At 42.3% G+C, this 20,597-nt stretch overlaps 2 protein-coding genes across 2 annotated transcripts; both read left to right on the top strand.

Moving 5' to 3' along the window:
- Positions 1-786: 786 nt before the first annotated feature.
- LOC114793454 (sodium- and chloride-dependent taurine transporter-like) lies at positions 787-16,021 on the top strand. Its single transcript, XM_028985219.1, has 14 exons — positions 787-879; positions 2,471-2,700; positions 2,799-2,933; positions 3,642-3,879; positions 4,977-5,109; positions 6,958-7,092; positions 7,182-7,285; positions 7,377-7,501; positions 10,397-10,509; positions 11,363-11,500; positions 11,579-11,681; positions 12,227-12,327; positions 12,407-12,577; positions 14,113-16,021. The coding sequence occupies exons 2-14, from the start codon at positions 2,472-2,474 to the stop codon at positions 14,251-14,253; spliced, it is 1,866 nt and encodes a 621-aa protein (XP_028841052.1). The 5' UTR covers positions 787-879; position 2,471; the 3' UTR covers positions 14,254-16,021.
- A 1,220-nt stretch (positions 16,022-17,241) lies between these two features.
- Positions 17,242-20,334, top strand: LOC114794578 (zinc finger and BTB domain-containing protein 49). Its single transcript, XM_028987223.1, has 2 exons — positions 17,242-17,595; positions 18,154-20,334. The coding sequence occupies exons 1-2, from the start codon at positions 17,400-17,402 to the stop codon at positions 19,047-19,049; spliced, it is 1,092 nt and encodes a 363-aa protein (XP_028843056.1). The 5' UTR covers positions 17,242-17,399; the 3' UTR covers positions 19,050-20,334.
- Positions 20,335-20,597: the final 263 nt, after the last annotated feature.

The following is a 20,597-nucleotide window of genomic DNA, read 5'->3' as shown; positions in this document are numbered from 1 at the left end:
TACCATCATGCCTCACTCATGCTACACAGTGCTTTAAGGAATTTTTCATGAGGCGCATAATGACCCAAGTGCCCACCACTCTGACCCTAATTCAGTTGGACTCTTCAACAAACGGTTGACCCTTACCCACTTGGGATGCTATTCACAGACTTTAGTTCAGTATTGAACACCATTACTGATGGGAACATCTCTGCAGGGGACTTGAACATCTCCCTCTGTAACTGTATGGTAATGGGGAACATCTCCAGCAGCATCCTTTTGAACACGGGGGCTGTTCACCCTGTAGCCTTGTGTAGAACCAACTGAGATGATTGATTTACATTTACATTTCTGATATTTACCAGACTTTCTTATCCAGAGCGACTTACAATCAGTAGTTCCATTTACATTACATTTACATTTATCAGACACAATCAGTAGTTACAGGGACAGTCCCCCCCTGGAGTAACTTAGGGTTAAGTGTCTTGCTCTGGGACACAATGGTAGTAAGCCCACTAGGCCACTACCCACTGCTCAGTCAGGGTGATGGTTAAATGGAGATTTCACTGTGAGCACCGTGTGCTGTGCTGCTGTGTATGACAATCACTTCACTTCACCTCATATTGTGATCTTTGCACGTTGTGTCGTCTTGGCAGCACTTGTATTTTGTTGCTGTGGGCTGCACTGGTCAGGACGAACATTGTCTGTGGTTTCGGGCGCCGCGTCGGTTGCCAGGGCGGTGACGTCAGGCCGGCGCTCTCTCGCGCGCGTCTGTCTGCCGCGTGAGCGGCTGCGCATGCGCACCGCGGACCGGCGGGCGGCTGCGTCTTTAAGAAAGCCGCTCCTGTTGCACCGGCAAGCTGGTGTTTTTCCACTCGCAGGAGCGGCGACGAGCGGCAGGTACGCGCCGGCCATCGGGGTCGTAATAACCGTTTTACGTTTCAGGGAGCGTCACCCCCCAACCACCTGTGCGTCGAGACAAATGGGCTGAAGTCGTATTTAGTGCAGGATGCGGAGGGACCGGAACGGGTCAGGATGCTGCACCTTTGTGTGTGGTCGGCCGAGGCGTGTCTCTCGCGATGCTCTATTGCAAAGTGTCCCCAAGTGTCACGAGCCCACAGCGCAATGTCCCCTCTGCTGCGCTTGGGGTCTGTGGGATGCTGGCTCGTAAGGAACCTGAACTGGGGTGTGCAGGCAGCCGGTGGGATGTCTGCTGTGGCCGCCACTAAGCCTGGTGAATATGCAGGAGCTTAACAGGCATCACGAGACTGGCCCTTAGACACGTTTAAAGGTGGACGTGAGACGTGACCCGTGGGGTGAATGTCCCGTGCAGACCTCTCCACTGATGGAATGAGGAAAGTCCAGCCAGAATGGCTTAAATAAAGAGGTAGAACTGAAATACCGTGGAAAGTCTTTTTGAGGGTCACGGAACCATCAAATGATTTGTTGCAAATAGTCGACGGGCTGGCAAATATGTTGAGAAAAATGTTCAAAAAATGTTGAGAAATATGTTAAAAAGCACGAGGCTGGTGGGGCCGACGTGAAGCTACTGGCAAACCAGCTTAATCCAGAACTGCAAGAAGCCAAAAAGACTTTTCCTGCTGGTATGGGCTGGTAATATTAAATCAACTGTGGAAAAACCGTCCCGGAAGACTGTTGGACATCTTCTGCAAAACGAAACACAATAAAAACACAATTTTGCTGTCATATTGTACACACATATTAGATTATTAGAAAAGTCTATTTGAGTTAGATAGACACTACTGCATGAATCCTAAAACACTTAAAACATCGCTGATTTCTTAATTAAATGCTGATTTCTGATTTCTCATAATTGAACATCGAAGCCGTGGTACGTTTGTGATTGCTTTAACCCATTTCTTCAAGAATGGGGTTCTTTGACAGTCAGTGCTTTGAAATGAACAAGATTGTTTAGTGATTTAGTGAATTACTGTGTGTGTGTGTTGAGTTTTGTGTTAATCTGACAACGTGCAAATCCAAGCTGATCCAAGTTATGCCAAATGTGAGAGGCTCTTTAAAATTTTATTTTAGTATTTAGACAATCGGGGAAAAAAATGGAAAGCATATGGATTAAGAATGGGATGTGATTAATATATATTTGTGTTTAACGGCATGGGTCATGGATCGGGAAAACGTACTCATCGTGTTTACCTTGTATAGACAAAATAAAGACATTTATTCTGCTTAAAATGAAGTCATTATCATTGTGATGCACACAGTGACACAGTGAAATGTGTCCCCTGTATTTAACCACCACCCTTGGTGAGCAGTGGGCAGCCATGAAAGGCGCCTGGGGAGCAGCGTGTGGGGACGGTGCTTTGATCAAGGGGACCTCGACGCTCCCTCAGCCGCTATGCCACCACCGCCCCCTGAGAATGTATTCAGGTTTTGTGTGATGTGCATGTTTGTGTGTAATGGATGAAATGGCTGATTTAAATATATCAGAGAATCTCGTCTTTCCTCTGATCAGTATGTCCCAGAAGGAGAAGCTGCAGTATCTGAAGGATTTCCATAAGGACACGCTAAAGCCGTCCCCTGGTAAGAGCCCAGGGACGCGGCCAGAGGACGAGGCGGATGGGAAGGTCCCACAGCGGGAGAAGTGGGCCAGCAAGCTGGACTTTGTGCTCTCTGTGGCTGGGGGCTTTGTGGGTTTAGGGAATGTCTGGCGCTTCCCCTACCTCTGCTATAAAAATGGTGGAGGTAGGCCAAAAGCAATCTGGAGATATATATCATCTAATCGTGTTCTTTGTGTGTACTGTAAAATAATTGCTCTCTCTTGTCTCTCCTCGCTGATTCAGGTGCCTTCCTCATCCCCTACTTCATCTTTCTTTTCGGTGGAGGGCTGCCTGTCTTCTTCCTTGAGGTTGCGCTTGGTCAGTTTACATCTGAGGGGGGAATAACCTGCTGGGAGAAGCTATGTCCCATTTTCACCGGTGGGTCCGAAACCGTATTTTTTACCTTAAAGGATTACCCTACAGTCAGAATAGTACGTTTCAGTCAGTGTGTGAACCAGTCGCCCTGCTCGGTTGGGAACTCCTGCTGGGTTTGTGTGGCAGGTTGCTAGGCTACATGCAGGGAGATGCTTGTTCTCTCCTCAACTAGTCCTGGATTCCCTAGGATCCTGGATCTTATGAGTCATTATTAGCTCATCAAGAATTGGCAATCTGCTGACGATGATATCTGCATATTTAACAAATCTCCTATGACACCATTATCGCACACACAGACTTCCAGACTTTGCCCTGTTCTACATTCTGCTTCACCATGGCAACTTAGTTGTGTTACACTTTTTTTTTTAATGCAAAGATCAAAAATATGCAATAACAAAACCTTACCAATCAAGTTCAAATTAAACCAAGATCTAGATCTCCTCTTAAAAAGGTTAGGAAAAGACTGGACTTCAGAGATGGGCGAGGTGCACACACACTCACATCCATGATTATCGGACTGTTTATCATAGGCGAGTGTGTTACCCACTAGGCTACTACCACCCACACATCAGACATCACCCTGGCATTAGCCCTGAGCTCTGAAATAGACCATCATCATTAATAATAATAATAATAATAATTATTATTCTATTGATAATACCAGTTAATGTCTTCATCATGACTCATTGTGTATGTCTGTGTGTGTGCTAGGTATTGGCTATGCCTCCATAGTAATTGTGTCTCTACTGAATATCTACTACATCGTGATCCTGGCCTGGGGACTCTACTACTTGCTGCTGTGCTTTCAGCCCCAGCTGCCATGGGCTGGCTGCAGCCACAGCTGGAACACAGATAACTGTGTGGAGGACACAGCTCGCAAGAACAAGAGTCTGTGGGCTGCAGCCAACAGCACAACCAACTTTACGTCGCCTGTTACTGAGTTCTGGGAGTGAGTAGCTCCGTACATGTTCCACGTGCATCATCATTACCAGAGCACACTGGGGAAAGTAGCTGGATGGCCTATGAGATCAAGCCTCTGATCCTCAATCAGGCTCTGAAGGGGTCATGAGTGTTTCCTGTGTGTGTGTGTGAGCATGACATTTATTCTTATTTCTATTTCTCTTTTACTCACATATATGTAATGTTTTTAGGGCTGAACGATATAGCGCAGTCGAACCGTGAGAGTGAGTTCAGAAAGAATCCGTACCATGAATCAGTTCGCCCGAGGCAAGTACACAAAGTTCAGACAGTAAAACAAAGTTCTGTCCATTTCGCAGTTCTTCGCTCAGCCCACTAGGTGCAAGGGTGCATGTGACCCCCCCACTGGCTGCAGCCACTGTGTGGCGTGGATATCCACAGTAGGCGGAATCATGACAATCATTGAATCATTGCCTTGATGTCCCTGTGTGATAGACAATCATGCTCACCAATCAGTGTGTCCCATGTTAAAGCCACGCCCTCATAAATGCGAGCAATGATGCTCGCCCTCAACTCGTTACAGTTACAGTATAGTGCAGTTCATATTTCAATGTTACGCTACGGTTTTTAATACACATAGTGTATTTAATACACAATAGTGAACAGACTTTGCAAAAAAAAAGTCACTAATTAAATCATGATATTTGTCAAAAAAAATCTTAATTAAAAAAAAATTGTTCAGCCCTAGTACAAGAATAACATTATATATGACAATGTACTATATTTTCTGTACATTCAATGAACTTGTAGTTTATATCTAATGAATACATGGTCAAGAAACAGTATACATTTACATAACTGAATTGTACAAAGTGTTTAATTAATACATTGAAAATATATATGTTTGAAACATAAAACAAACCAAAACATTTAAAATAAATGTTTATAGCCCAAGTATAAATGTTACATGTAAAAATAACATGTGTAAAGATGGATCTTTAACAAACACCTGCCCCCTTAAATACTGTACTTTGTGATGCCATGGAATAAACTGTAGGACATTTTTATTTCAGTGTTTGAAATATATTGACATATAACTCTGACCTCATTGCTGCTCACCGCTCACAGGCGTAATGTTCTCTCCATCTCATCGGGGATTGATAATGTGGGACCCATCAAGTGGGACCTTGCTCTCTGCCTGCTGGCTGTATGGGTGATATGCTTCTTCTGCATCTGGAAGGGAGTCAAGTCCACTGGCAAAGTAAGGCTAAGGCTGAGTATATGTCACTTCCGAGGATGCATTTGTCAACCTGCTCTGCCAGAAATCCTAGAGAATACAGACTAGATCAGGAAATGTAATGAAATATCTTGATAAAAACCATGTCCTACATTTTTCAGTGCAAGCCATTTGCTATTCACACACACCTGCACACAACACACACACAAATCGCTGCAGATACGGGTGAGGAGCTTTGTTTCCTTTCCATATCATAATGGGGGATAAAACATTGTGTTGCTTTGAAAGCATTGCATTGTCAGAAATCTGTACCTTTTATTTTGAATGAATTTTTAAGAAGCTTGAGCTAATCAAAGCCTGGCTCTATATCTACTTATATCATGCTGCCACTGGTACTGACACAGGGACTGTCGCTCCATTCTATTGGCTCTGGCTACTCAAATGAGCTGTAATTCAGCCACACTGACCAATGAAAATGACCCATAATTCCAGCATGTATCGGGGTAGTGGTGGCCTAGCGGTTAAGGAAGCGGCCTCGTAATCAGAAGGTTGCCGGTTTGAATCCCGATCCTCCAAGTTGCCACTGAGGTGCCATTGAGCAAAGCACCGTCCCCACACACTGCTCCCCGGGCACCTGTCATGGCTGCCCACTGCTCACCAAGGGTGATGGTTAAAAGCAGAGGACACAATAAATTGTGTGCACCTGTGCTGTGTTGCAGTGTATCACAATGATAATCACTTAAAAAAAAACAAAAAACAAACATTTAATATTCATTATTTACTGTGACTTCTACACATGTTTGTTGTTGCTGTGGTATTTTGGCTTTTTTTTTTTTTTTTTTTTTTTTTTTTTTTTTTTTTTTTTTGTCTGTTTAAGCAGGTACCAAAGCAGATTGTTGGTGTTCGTTTTCTATCCTCCCCCCTTCCAATCCCATCTCCCCTGTCCCAGCACAATATGTTGACTTTCTCCCCAACTTCTCTTTTTCGCTGTCCTTCATCCTCTTTCCCCCGGTCTTGTCTGTATTGATTTGTAGCAAGTTAAATAAGAAAAATTAAATTGTGTGAATGATGACAGCACAGATACACATACACTCTTTCGTGTGTCAACTGTGTTACTGGCAGGCCAGAAAAAAAGCACCATCAGAAAGAGTGTTCAGCACTGATGCCAAAATTGTCATATGCCAAAGGACTACCCCACAAATAATTTTTCTGAAATCTATTATTGAAAGCTGTTATTTTGCAAGAAAAAGAGATATGAAGAATGTCAAGCTAATATTGCATGTTTAACAGAATCCTGAAAAAAAGCAATAAGTATTGCAACAAAACTTGGTCACTATTTCATTCATTTACTTTCACCCCAGGGACCTACCTTGGATATGGTGCCAGGATTCACGCACACACACCTACACCTTACAAATATCAAACCAGCTGTTCCACCAGCTGGTTTGGTCACTTGAGTTGCAGCCATTTAATTGGTAGAATATTTAATTACACGAAGCTATCTGTAAAAGAATTGGCAGTTTAAAAAAAAAAAAGTAGAAAGAGTCCAACAAGTTATTCATACAAAGCATACTTCAAAATCTATGAAGAAATACCTCAAGCATTGCATGACCTTGGCTGTGGTCTAGAAGGTCCACTGAACACAGGCTGTGTTGGGGATGAGGAAGCTCCTAGACCACTACCAATTCACAAATGTCTAGAAAACAAGTTGTACAGGAGCACCTTGGTGTTCAAACCTTAATAAATACAAAGGTTCCCCTGATGGAGACCTTGAGCACTGCAGTGCTAAGACCATCACAAACATATAATAATTTGATTTTGTGCCTAAAATGTAAATAGTATTTTGAATTGCGCCTCTGCCTCCTTTATCAGGTTGTCTACGTCACTGCTACGTTTCCCTTTATCATGCTCTTTGTGCTGCTGATCCGTGGCATCACACTGCCCGGTGCTGCTGAGGGCATCAGGTTTTATCTGTACCCTGACCTGACCCGTCTGCAGGATCCGGAGGTGAACCACTTCACAATTTATCCGTCCGAGCTCAGGCAATCAGGCATCTGAGATTTTTGTAAAAGTCTGTGTGTCTGTGTGCCCTGTAGGTCTGGATAGACGCTGGGACTCAAATCTTCTTTTCTTACGCCATCTGCCTGGGAGCCATGACGTCACTGGGAAGCTACAACAAGTACAAATATAACTGTTACAGGTGAGGGTTGCTCTTCTTGCCACTAATCTCTGTCCCATTGGTCTGTCTCTCCTGGTGATGAAGCCCTGCATTGGTGTGTGTTGTGACTCAGGGACTGTCTGCTGCTGGGATGCCTGAACAGCGGTACCAGCTTCGTGTCTGGCTTTGCTATATTTTCCGTCCTGGGTTTCATGGCACAAGAGCAAGGTGTGGCCATCGCGGATGTGGCAGAGTCAGGTACGCGGTCAAGGGTCAAAGGCCACAAGGTTCTATTTTTAAAAAAATGCACTAAATGAAAAATGCTGGATGCATAAACATACTTTAGGAATCTAGAATGGCATGAAGTAATTTACACACAATGAGGGGTATTTTTGGGGCTGGATGGCCTGTGGGGAGTGTTTGTCACACACTGGTTTTCTAATCATATTTCTTTTAATTAACAGCCCAGATGCACAAAGCTCAGTACTTTGCTTTGTACAGAACTTCCACTGGCTATGGTTATCTAGACCTGGTAAAAATACATTCTTTCATTGGACTGTCCATTCAGAGATACTGAAAAGCTGTGGGGTTGACATTAAAACCCTGCACATCAAGCAGCTATCACAGTTAATGCAGCTTGAGTACCCTGTGGAGTAGCTTCACATCTCCAATAGTGTCCTAAGCCATCTTGGTCACTGTTATGCAATTAGAATCCTTTATCAGTAGCTCACTTTATGCAACTGAAAGAATTGTGTGATCTTACGTCTGTGCAAACATATTTTGATGTAGTATTAAGATAGAATGGTCTCAGATATGCTGTATAATCATGTTAGGTAATCTGACAAACATCCTTAGTCTAATGATGTTTAAGGGTGCAGAATAAAACTTGTTCCATGCTCCAACACATTTTAAAGGGATTGTGAACACTTTAAGCTGGAAGAAACACAATTCCTTGAGTCCAGCTGAATCATTGGGTAGTGTACGTGATGTACGAGCACCGATTTATCAAACCTGTTTGAAATTTGTGACTTGTTGTAATGTTTGTCCTCACTGGGCATGAACACAGAACCAAAGTACAAGCCTGGTGGCACAGCATGTGCTGTGGACGCAGAACATGGAAACTCGGATCACTGAGCCGTGCCTGATCCACTTATCATCACTGGAACAACAGGGACAAAAGTTGGGAGAAATGTGGGAAGTGGGGGAATTAATTAATTATTGGATCTCCTGCTGATTTTGTACATTTGCCCACTAACAAAGAAATGATTAGTATATAGGTTCATTTGTACGTTGAGAGACAGAAAAATAACAAAAAAATCCAGAAAAATGTATTTCAAAAAAGTTAAGTAAGTTGCATTTCCTTGAATGAAAATATAGTATTTGAAAGTATTTGTTTGTTGTAGTTGGACACAAGGTTTGCACGTATCTCAGGGATGATCTTTGCAGCTCCTCTCAGCTATTTCATCCCCTGGCTGAGGGAAGGATGTTCTGAGCCAAGGATTGATGGTACATGGCCTCATCCATTCACCATGTGCTTGACTGTGGAGACAGTGTTCTTGGAGTCACAGGCAGCATTCCTCCTCCTCCAAACATGGCGAGATGAGTTGATTTTTGGCTTCATTTGACCACAACACTTTCACACAGTCCTCCTCTGAATCATTGAGATGTTTAGTGGTGAACCCGTACATTGCTTCCTTGAGCAGGGGGACCTTGCAGGCTGCAGGATTTCAGTCCTTCATGGCATCGTGTGTAACCAACTGTTTTCTTGGTGAACATGGTCCCAGCTGCCTTGAGATCATTGACAAGTTCCTCCCGAGTAGCTCTGGGCTGGATCTACACCATTCTCATTATAGCTGAAACTCCACGAGGTTAGAACTAGTGTGGAGCTCCAGACCGAGGAAGATTAACAGTTATTAAATGGTTCTTGGTTTGTTAGGTCTTTAAAAAACGGAAATAGTCATGAAATTTGAAAATATAATTTTCCTGGTAACTTTAGCTTTATGTGGTGAACCATGTCACGTGGTACTGTGGCTGCTCTTATTGTCTGGCACAGTGCAACGGAGATGATGCCTATCCACCCCACCTATACTGAACTGTGTTTAAACCCCATGTTACAAATATCTCACACATTTTCTTACCCTCTTATTCTAAGGCTCAGACCACTCACAAAGCATGCTGGTACAGTCAGGTTGGCGAGCCTCCACCACCACAATAATGTCAAGCTGTGACTGTGATCGCAAAAATGTCAAAAGCTGATCACTGAGATGATTTTTATCGCAATCATCGATCATATAATCACCCAGAACTAGTGGTAATGATCACTTTCATGACCAGTTTTACCTATTTATATATAAATAAGATAAGATAAGATCAACCTTTATTAGTCCCACAAGTGGGAAATTGCATATATATTTTATTTATTGTTGCCTCCCTGTCATTTCAGTTAAGCTTGTAAACCATCAGAAATGGTTTACATAAATCTTTATTGTGTATGTAGCCATATATCTTGGTATATCTTTTTTCTTTTTTTTTTTTCCCTCAAAGTTTCGAAGAACATATGGTCATGAAAATTTGCCTTAGGGTAATATTGGAAATATTTGGTAAAATGTGTACAAACCCTGGACTGGGAGCCAGAAATCTCATTCATGAAAGTACAAATTCTGAAATTCATTATTTTGGATTTTTTTCATCTACCACTGAATTTATTGACTAGTCATTTATTTGTATGTGGGCAAATGTACAAAAAAAAGCAGTACGGAGTCAAATAATGATTGTATTTATAGTGATACATTGCTAGTTAAGAGGGGGGGTAAAGTGTATCCATACACACCACCGCCACATTTAGGGATTTTCTATGCACAAAATTGCACAGATGGCCAAAGCAGCGAGTTCCGCTTTGTTCCACATCACTACTGATGCAGGTTCTTCTTTTTCTTCTGACGTGTAGTGTGAACAGGTCGCATCTGAGCATTGGACTGTACAGTGTGCGCACATAAATCTTTGTGATCATGTGATTTAGTTGTACAAATGACCATGTTTTTGCACACAGATACAACATAAAATGTCAGCAGTTTTTTCAGTCCTCGACGTAGAATCAAATTGAACAAATTATGCTGTTTTCTTCACTCCCTGCCCCCCACCCCCACCTGACAGGTCCTGGCCTCGCCTTCATAGCTTACCCTAAAGCAGTCACAATGATGCCCCTGCCTTCATTTTGGGCTGTACTCTTCTTCCTCATGCTTCTGCTGCTGGGATTGGACAGCCAGGTCAGTTGACACATTTGCAACATGACAAACCCAACCTTGCAATCCAACTGCATAATATTAACACTCTGGATTTCAATTCTGGATTTATATCCTCCCACTACACATACACACCGTTCACATTGAGTGCAGACTAGTAATCATTAATATGTTTTCTTGTCCAAGTACCCTTCAGATCCTCACAAACAAATATACACTCCTGACTACAGTCACACACATAATGTTTACATGATTATAAATGTATTAGCGTACAGTAGATTGTCTTTAATACAGTGCATTCACAGCACATCACTTTTTCCACATTTAGTTTTTTTTGCAGCCTTATTCCAGAATGGATTAAATGCATTTTACACACAACACCCTATAATGACAACGTGAAAAAGTTTACTTGAGATTTTATTAAAGCACAGTGGCCTCCAGGACTCTTCCAAGAGCTGGCCTGACATCTAAACTGAGTGATCAGTGGAGAAACACCTTAGTCAGGGAGGTGACCAAGAAACCAATGGTCTCTCTGTCAGAGCTCCAAAGGTCTTTGGTGTGAATGCCAGGAAACCAGGCACCAGGCCAATACCATCCCTACAGTGAAGTATGGTGGTGGCAGCATCATGCTGTGGGGATGTTTTTCAGCTGCAGGAACTGGAAGACTTAAGTTTGAAATGTGCTACACAATGCATGTGCAGTTTCCATGGTTACTGACTGGAATCAGATATTACATTTTATATATTTTTTTATTTGATCATTTTGGCAGATCTGTGAATGGTAATTAGGAAGCACTGTTTAATTATTTAAACTGTTTATTTGGCTCGTAATGAATATTTTAACCTCTGCGAAATACTTCCGCTGTGTGTGGATGCAGTTTGTGGAAGTGGAAGGTCAGATCACATCTCTGGTGGATCTGAACCCCTCCCTCCTACGGAAGGGCTACCGCAGGGAGATCTTCATCGCAGTGGTCTGCCTCATCAGCTACCTGCTGGGACTCACTATGGTCACCAATGTAAGCCCCGAATGTGCTGTGTTTGCCGCTGGCTGTGATGTGTGCTGACTCTGATGAGTGAGTTTGTTCTCTCCTCAGGGTGGCATGTACGTGTTCCAGCTCTTTGACTACTATGCAGCTAGTGGCGTGTGTTTATTATGGGTTGCATTCTTTGAATGTGTTGCTGTAGCCTGGGTTTATGGTGAGTAGACGCCCTGTTTGTCAGCTGACCTATGCAACTGTGGTCCAACTTCAGACATAGTCAAGTCAATCAATGCATTAAAGGAATATATATATATATATATATATAAAACGTGTATCTATGATCAGGAAAGTTTCTGAGAATTTTGCACAATGAAACCTAGAGGTCTCCTATGCATTGTGTTACTGTGATAGAAGATTTCTACCATATGGTGTTATAAAAGACACTCCTCTGTCTTCCTCTTGGATAACATCCACAGAAGTGTGCAACTCATATGAATAGATCATGACTATCAGCATGCCATCAACCAAATATTTCCAGATCTGTGAAATCCGTACCCATCCTTGGTTGAATACCATGGGGAGGAATAAGGAAGGTTCTGTTTTGTTCAGGGCCAAATGTTCCAGTTTTTTTAAAATGATCCTAAACATAATTCTTTATTCTCCTTTTTATTTACCTGTGTTTTAACTTGTGTTTATTAGTTTTGTCGAATGCACCCTGATGAGTGGCATTCTTTTCTCTCCATACTGTCTGAACTGAATTAGGCGCTGATAATTTCTATATAGCAATTGAGGACATGATTGGTTACCGACCAAACCCATGGATGAAATGGAGTTGGATGGTGACCACCCCAGTCCTGTGTGTGGTGAGTGTCTGTGCATGCATGTGCGCATGTGTGTGTGCATGTGTGTGTACACTGACGCTGTTTCTGTGTTTCTGTTCAGGGCTGTTTTGTTTTCTCCTTGGTGAAGTATAAGCCCCTAACTTACAACAAAGCCTACCAGTATCCAAACTGGTCAGTTGGTGTAGGCTGGTCTCTTGCTCTAGTGTCCATGGTGTGCATACCAATGGTGGTGGTCATCAAGATCATCCAGTCAGATGGCTCTCTTATAGAGGTACAGTACCATCCAAATTAGAACAACTGACTTACATCTGCACAACTGTGTGTACTTCATACATACACACACATCAGTCTGCCACAATATTAACTTTACCTGAAGGTGTCCTGTGTTATCTGGTACTAAGACATTGATTCTTTAATTGTGTTACTCGGGGCTTCCTTGGACTTTTTTTTTTTTTCCCTCACGGATGCTTCTAGACATCTGGAAGATCTGGAGGTCAAGTGTGGCAGGGCACATTATCCTATTGAAAAAGGGCACAGGCAATAGGGTTAATATGAATGTATATACAGATTGTATGTGTCAATGTAACATCTATATGAAAAGAGTTTCCCAGTAGAAAATTGTCCAAAGCATCACACTATCATCAGTTTTTCCAATACTGCATCCTGCTGCATGTTTTGCGAGGTAAATGACACACCCAGTCTTCCATATGATGTAAAAGCAAACATCCTAGGGCTGTGTGATATGGCATAAAATACATGTTGCAATATAAATTTTACCACAGATGGTAGACGCTATATATTCTGGTATAGAATTTGATAAGTAAATTTAAACGTAACTGTTTTTGAAAGGGTAACGTGTTCATAGAAAAGGTTTTTTTTTAAAACCATAATGACTTTGTTGCACAGGGCACCAAACAGGCTACAACCGGCCCTGGTCATTTCCATGCGTGCTGTCAGTATTCGATTGCAGGCGCGGATCTGATCGAGCAAGTGGTAAAGATTGGGCACTGACACGCACTGCACTTAGTAAACCCGGAAGTGCACCGTGACTTTACAGTGACTTTAATCAGCAGATTACGGACCGATCAAAGGATTACTAGTCAATTTCTTTTTTAATTTAAGGCCTAATTTTTTTGGAAACTCGAACTTATGACTTTTTAAGGATCTGCATAAACAATGCCAGGCATTCGCCGAAAATGAATGCCTCATGCTGCAAGTAGGCATGGTTTTGCACAGGTGTAAGGCAACTACCGCAGGGGGATCTTCATCGCAGTGGTCTGCCTGAGCGGATATTTCTGCGGTAGGCCGGCATAATCAAAATCTCCCTTTAGCCAAATTTATATTGCATACTGTTTATACAGATTATACCGTTTATACCGCACAGCGCTAATCCTAAAATCCATTAATCTTATTCCCATTGTTCAGTGGGTGACACAGGTCACATTTTAATGAAGAGCAAAACATGTGCCAAAAATAGTTTATTATGTTGTCATGGTTTTAAAAGATTAGAAGCTGAGATGTTTTCCTGTATGCCTCTCTAAGTGGGATTTCCACTGGCTGCTTTTTTACGGATTATATTTTAATATCAAATACATCTCGTCAAGGTGAATATCATTGCAGCCGATCCTCTTTGATGTTTAATGTGTTTCTGCTGGCAAATATTATACAATATTATAGAATGAGACATACCAACATGTGTCTACGTTTAACTGAAATGTCTGTACACCAGAAACCCTTGCTTGGACATTTGATAAAATGTGATGTGCATTGTGATGAACCTCCTGTTTTTAATCCTGTCTCCTACAGAGGATCAAAGCAGTGGCTGCTCCGGTGAAGGGCGGGGCCAGCTCACGACCCAAAGAATACAGCCTGAAGAACAGTGAGCTGCTGCATCCACTCAACCCCAATGGCAAACACACACACATGGTGATTGAATCCACAATGTGATGCTCCTCACACACACACACACACACACACACACACACACACACACACACTGAGTCATTACTGTTGTAACACTCTCAATGAGAGAAAGCCCTTCTCATTTCATCCCCCTGCTCCTCTTGTAATGCCCTGCTGCATTTACGCCTGTATTCCTCACACACACACACACACACACACACACACACACACACACACACACACACACAGTTGATGTCTTTTTGTTCTTGCTGGCTGTTGCTTTTCTTGTAAATAGTATGCAGGCTGGACAAAAGAATGTTCTCTGTATCTCAATCGGTCTGTAAGACATTTTCCCAAATTAGAATAATTGATTCTAATTACCTAATATATAAAACATGATAAATCAAAAATACAGCAGCACACCAAAGAAAAACTAAATTCAGAGCTGAATATCATAACACAGCTGTAGTCAGATGAACCATCTTCAGCCTCCTGTATGCCACACGTACTACAGCTGCTCACATCAGTTTTCCGGATGATGGCCGTCCCTATGACATAGGCTGTATGCTTGGATCTGTGTGTCTGACTGGTGCAAATTAATTGGGGGTCATTTTTATTCCCCAGCATACACAATGGCCATATTTCGACAGTCCAAAATGCGTTTATAAATTGTGCTTTCTGCCAAGTTTCTAGTGGTGCATTACTCCATAAATTCAGCAGTGGAGGGAATTCCGGAGGGGATGTGGGACCTTTATTTTAGTTGTTTATACATTTTTATTATATAATATTAATTTGAAATTAACAATTAAATATACCTGACTGGATTTTATACTCTCAATTTTATACATTTTTTCTCTGAAAAAATTACATACACACTGCACGGAGCGCTTGCACACAAGCAAGTTTGTTTCCTCACCTGAAAAGTGCTTTCCCAGATGAACAAGCTATAATAACACCAATCTGCCACAGCTATGCCTTTTAAAGATGAGGTGACTTGAAATTCTGATTTATTACGTTACTGATGCAATGTCAGTCTTTCCTCCAGTAAAATAGCAAAATGGACTTGGATGGAACCAAAATGTTACTTGCCCTTTTGCATCCCTCAGTCTGCCAGACTGTTGAAATAGGACCAAAATATATCAGCAGGTATAGCCAGCTTTCTGTCAGATAAATGAACATAAAATTCACAGAAGCGTCAAGTGCCAATTTTTAAGCACCAACTTTTTGTGGGTGATTATTTACTGAGGTCACTGCATTAGAGCATGTGCTCCACCAGGATCATCATAGCTGCTTTACAGAACCAAGAAGGAACATGCAGCACACACTGTCACCACTAAGTCTCAACCACTGAACGTCCACTTCTGTTCTCTCGCTCCCTGTGCTTTAAAAGTCTACTTGTTTTCCCTTTTGCTCGCTTCTTCAGTCCACTGTAAATCGGGCGTAGTCTATTGATGTATGCACACATACATATATGTGATTTATAGCTCAGATCTCCATCTGCACAGACATTCACAGCCTGACTCCTCTTGCCTCCCTTGATATGCTACAGCTTTTGTACCGTATGTTGTAAAATGACTTGAGGTCTTTTTGTAGACGCTGTTTTTGTACTGAACATTATTGTGAACTATATCAGTAATACGCTTTTTTCTGAGATTTCTACTTAAATGTGGGTACATGTAAGCCTTCATATCAGTGGTAGTGTGAGATATGTGTGTGACTGTTTTGGGCAAGAGTGCACAGACAGGCCCTAATATTGCACAACTGTACAAGGTTGACTTTTTAACTGGACAAAAAATAAATGAAACTGCATCAATGTGTGCTCTGTCAATATACAAATTAAATTATACAGTAGATAATACTAGAATAGATTTCTAAAATACACTTCAACCTACATACACTGAACGTGTGTGAGCTCAACCTGAACTAATTTCCAATTCACACTTATTACCAACATTTTTACATGAATGTTTTCTCTGGTTTCAAACTTGCATACAGAGCTCATTAAAATTACATCTGATTTACTCCAAAATTAAAGTTCATCATTCCACGTCTTAAGTTTTATTTCTATTTTGGATGGATCCATGTCTGATACGGCCCAGAATCCCAGCCAGTTAACGGCTGCAGTCGTCCAGTTAACCCTTGTGTCCTATTCCTCAGGACTATAGTCTGGTACTCCGGTACTTAATTTTGATTAGTATTTTTTTATGTTGCGCAACATTTCATCTTTTTGCACGCACTCGCACTCCTTGTGTACAAAAATGTACATGCATAAAATATGCCATAAACTTTTCATAATCAATATTTTAGAAATGGTTTACTTTCATAAATCACTTAATCTCAATAAGTTGAGACCTTTACAAGATGATTAACATTCAATTTTTACAGGATTTTAACCAGTTTAACACTGTGATTTGAATCACTGATTATTTATTAAAAAAATGAATTAAACAATAAATATTTTCCATATAATAAATAATAGTGAGATGAGGCAATGGTTAATATTTGAGTCTTGGTCATGTAAAAGATCATGACAAAATTTATTTGATTGCATTAGTAGTTATTGTGTGGTGTCAAATCACCCACAAGTCACGACACCCCTTGTGGCCAAAAATGTATATGCACCAAAATCTGCCATAAAATTCCCATACGTCAATGTTTTTTGCAACTTATTCAAATTGAATTTTATTCAACTTACTCATCTTGAGCCCTTTTCAAAGTGATTAAATAATAAATAATTTTCAGGATTTGGCCCAGAAGCCCAGCTAGTTAGGAGCTGCAGTCGGTAATCTGCGAGTGGTAAGAAACGGTCTGATTATAATTTTTTTTGCCAAATATATTTATTGTTTTTTTAGAACATTAACAGCAAGGACACAAATAACAAAGAAAAAGAAAGAAAGACATTATATATAAAGTAAGAAGTAAGCCCCCTGCCCGCCCTGCTCCTTAATAAAAGACTTTTTAAAATGTACAACAGCATTCGATCTGGTAACTAATTAATCGACAAGGTCCAAAAGAATGTGTCCGTGCTCAGTCTCGTTGTGTATTTAAGAAACCACATGGCGGCCCAGAGCGACGCTTCACCCTCCGTACTGTAGGGGGCGCTACCTGGTCGTGACGCGAAGTCGCGGAGCGAAAACCTCCGGCCAGGGACGCCCGGCGGTTCTTTACGTGAATCCGTGCGACGCCGCGCCATGAGGTTCCAGCTCCTCCACACCGTCCTCACCAGGCGCCTGATGGCCACGGCGGAGGAGATCATGGAGATGGTCGGCGGCGCCATTGCCGAGTACGCGGAGGAGAGTGCGCAGATGCGGAAGGAGAACGAGCTGCTGCGCCGGAGGCTGCGGGACATCGCGGGGCTGGCGGGGGACGTGCCCGCGGACGCGGCCGGTAAACCGCTCTCTGGAAGGGCTGCAATAAATAAAACCTCGCGGTGTTTGCTGCTGTGGCTGTGTTCTGATTGGTCAGTGTGGTAGTAGCCTAGTGGGTAACACACTCGCCTATGAACCAGAAGACCCAGGTTCAAACCCCACTTACTACCATCGTGTCCCTGAGCAAGACACTTAACCCTGAGTGTCTCCAGGGGGGGACTGTCCCTGTAACTACTGATTATAAGTCGCTCTGGATAAGGGCGTCTGATAAATGCTGTAAATGTAACATCTAACGTGTCTGCGTAAAAGTGGACTAGATCTCTCCTGCCATGCTGGATACTGCTTACGTACATCATGTGCGTGTTTTTAACCTGAATAAGATAAATGTGAGGATTCGACACCACAGTCATGACCTTAACCCCACTCAGCATCGTTGATGGTTTGCTTCTCCCACGATCTCATGTATAACTTTAATGGACCAGTATTATCAATTTTCATTTTATCCGAGCAAGAACTCTTATCTTGCTTCTTCTAAACAAAAAATGTATTTTCACTGAATGCCTTTTCCTTTATTTAGGCAAAGACTCTTCATCTTGGCAAGACTGGGCTGCCAACCCGGAGGAATCGGAACACATGAGCCAAGTGAAGATCCAGACGCCAAGTGAAGAATTCCAGGAATGGGCAAGCCAGCATGTGGAAGCTTGTGGCCCAGTGGCGTCTGGCCCCGAGTGTCCAGCAGCAGCAGAGCTCCGTGCGGTCTGCGTGAAGAGCGAGCGGAATGAAGACCCCGCGGAGGCGGAGTGTCCACGGCCATGTGACGCCATAGCAGCCTGCAGCATGCTGGGAAGAGGCAACGAAGGACCCGGGGAGATCACGCAGCAGCCTGATCAGAAATTACTCCGTAGTGATCTGGGTTTCAGAATGTTGCACCAGACCACTGCCTCGCAGATGCCTAATAACGACGTAAACTACAGACACCAGTCCGCACGCAGCATTTTACGAAAGGAAACGGAGGTGGAGTCAGACGGTGATCAGCCTCTGCTCAGGACTGAACCAGGCGGTGGCCTTTACCTAGAACTGCCAGCAGGGACACCTGATGGTCCTCCGTGTAGAGACCCTGTTGCCCCGGACCCCCCACTTGAGCATGTGACCCCTAAAGCTGCTGTTAACAGGCACAGGAAGATAAAGTGTGCCGTGTCCTATCCATGTGTGCACTGTGGGAAGCTTTTTCTTCACCCGTCCCGACTGAAGGTGCACACGAGGATCCACACAGGAGAAAAGCCGTACGTCTGCAAGCTGTGCGGCAAGCGCTTCAACAACGATGGGACGCTGAAGAACCACCAGCGCGTCCACCTCAAGCTTCGCCTCTACAGCTGCCCGGTCTGCTCCATGAGGTTCAAGGACACTTACACATGTCAGAAACACATGGACATGCACACCCGCAAGGACCGTGCTGGGCAATCCTCAGTTTGAGCCCAATGAAGCCTGACAATGCTTTTGCCTTCAGGGAGTGATTGAATGACCTGGTCATTCAGTACGTTCAGGTAGTCAGCTGACCTCATAACATTGCAGAACCTCGACCTGACCAGCTGCAGCAACCCCAGATCATAGCCCCGCCCACACAGGCCTCTACTGCTGGAACTTGGGCTCGTAGTCTGATTCGCCCATCGCTCTGGACCACATCAGACCATGTGACCTCCTTCCATTCATCCACAGTCCAATCTTTTTAGCGAATTGAAGCCTTTACTTTCCCATTAGCCTCACCGATCAGTGGTTTTCTTTAGGCAAAACTGCTGTTTCCCTGTTCATTATTCACAGATCTGATGGTTTCCCACCATCGTTGGATCCTATTTGAATTTGATCCTATTGAAACAGATGATTTTTTTTCCATGATCACAGGATGTGTCTTCTGATATGGTGCTTTAAGAAATGTGAAGCTTCTCATTGCATTAGTTGAAACGTTATTGTCCATGCAGTAATTATCCAATGCGAGGCTCTTTCTTATTTTCTTTAAGTCCAGATGGTGACTCTTTTTGGCACACAGTGTAATACATCTGTTTTATTTAGTGTATTTATTTTTCATAGCACTATGTATATTCTATCTATCACTAATCTATTTGCACATTTGTTTTTTGTAGCAGATGCTGCATTTGTTCCATCATGTTTGAGGATTACCAGCAACTGATTTAGGTAACCAGTTTGAAGTGAACAATTGGAATTAATGTAATTCATAAATTATAAAATCTGGAAAAAACATGAATTAATTGTTGGACTGACAAAAGCAATTCAGGATGCCCCATGAAATAAATTGTGAAATATTTATATATAACACATTTAGTTAATGTTTTGATTCCCCATTTTATTTGATTGATATTTAAATACATACATAATTGGCAAATCAGGTATATTTGTGAGTCCTTTTCCCCCAGTAGTTCAATGTAATATGTATTGAATGTTTTGTATGCTTGTCAAATGATCTAAGAAGATTTTCAATTTGTTAGATCATCTCGAAAATGTAATCTCTGCACTACACACATTAATGCACCATAACCAGACAATTGACAACCTGTGGCCTGTGGTGCACAGTTGAACTAGGGTAAATGTTATTAAAATGTCCAGTGAGGATGGCATCAAAAAAAAAAAAGGACCTCATCTCATTCTCTGCATTTTCTGCACTTAACCATCAGAATTAAAAAGCACATCAGCAACAGAGGTACACAACAAAAAATAAATGGAAATAAAACCAATTATTTATTTACTTACCTCTAATTTACCTTGACTGACTGTCCAAAAATAAATTGTATTGCTGTTTTGTTAATTTTTTTTGTCAGTCTCAAATGCCGTTTTTTCCCTGGAACATCGAATCCCAAACACAACCACTGTCTGCTCTGAATGTTAACATGGTTTATCTCAAAGGCCACAACACATTGATCTTTCCTATCCACATGACCCTTACAGTCTAATTTAAGTCTTAAACATAAGGTCACAGGTTTGGGTTCCTGGAACATGGTTGGGTTCCTT

Source organism: Denticeps clupeoides, chromosome 7, assembly GCF_900700375.1.
Source record: "Denticeps clupeoides chromosome 7, fDenClu1.1, whole genome shotgun sequence".
NCBI classification, from domain to species: domain Eukaryota; kingdom Metazoa; phylum Chordata; class Actinopteri; order Clupeiformes; family Denticipitidae; genus Denticeps; species Denticeps clupeoides.
The sequence above is the reverse complement of the archived record's forward strand: the minus strand, read 5'-3'. Positions and strand labels throughout refer to the sequence as shown.

What these genes read in the sequence shown, in the direction of transcription:
- LOC114793454 (XM_028985219.1), top strand. Translation starts at nt 2,472, where the DNA reads ATGTCCCAGAAGGAGAAGCTGCAGTATCTGAAGGATTTCCATAAGGAC. An exon ending in CTGCTATAAAAATGGTGGAG is followed by an intron (nt 2,701 to 2,798) that starts GTAGGCCAAAAG and finishes TCGCTGATTCAG; the next exon opens with GTGCCTTCCTCATCCCCTAC. An exon ending in TACAAATATAACTGTTACAG is followed by an intron (nt 7,286 to 7,376) that starts GTGAGGGTTGCT and finishes GTTGTGACTCAG; the next exon opens with GGACTGTCTGCTGCTGGGAT.
- LOC114794578 (XM_028987223.1), top strand. Translation starts at nt 17,400, where the DNA reads ATGAGGTTCCAGCTCCTCCACACCGTCCTCACCAGGCGCCTGATGGCC. An exon ending in CGTGCCCGCGGACGCGGCCG is followed by an intron (nt 17,596 to 18,153) that starts GTAAACCGCTCT and finishes TCCTTTATTTAG; the next exon opens with GCAAAGACTCTTCATCTTGG.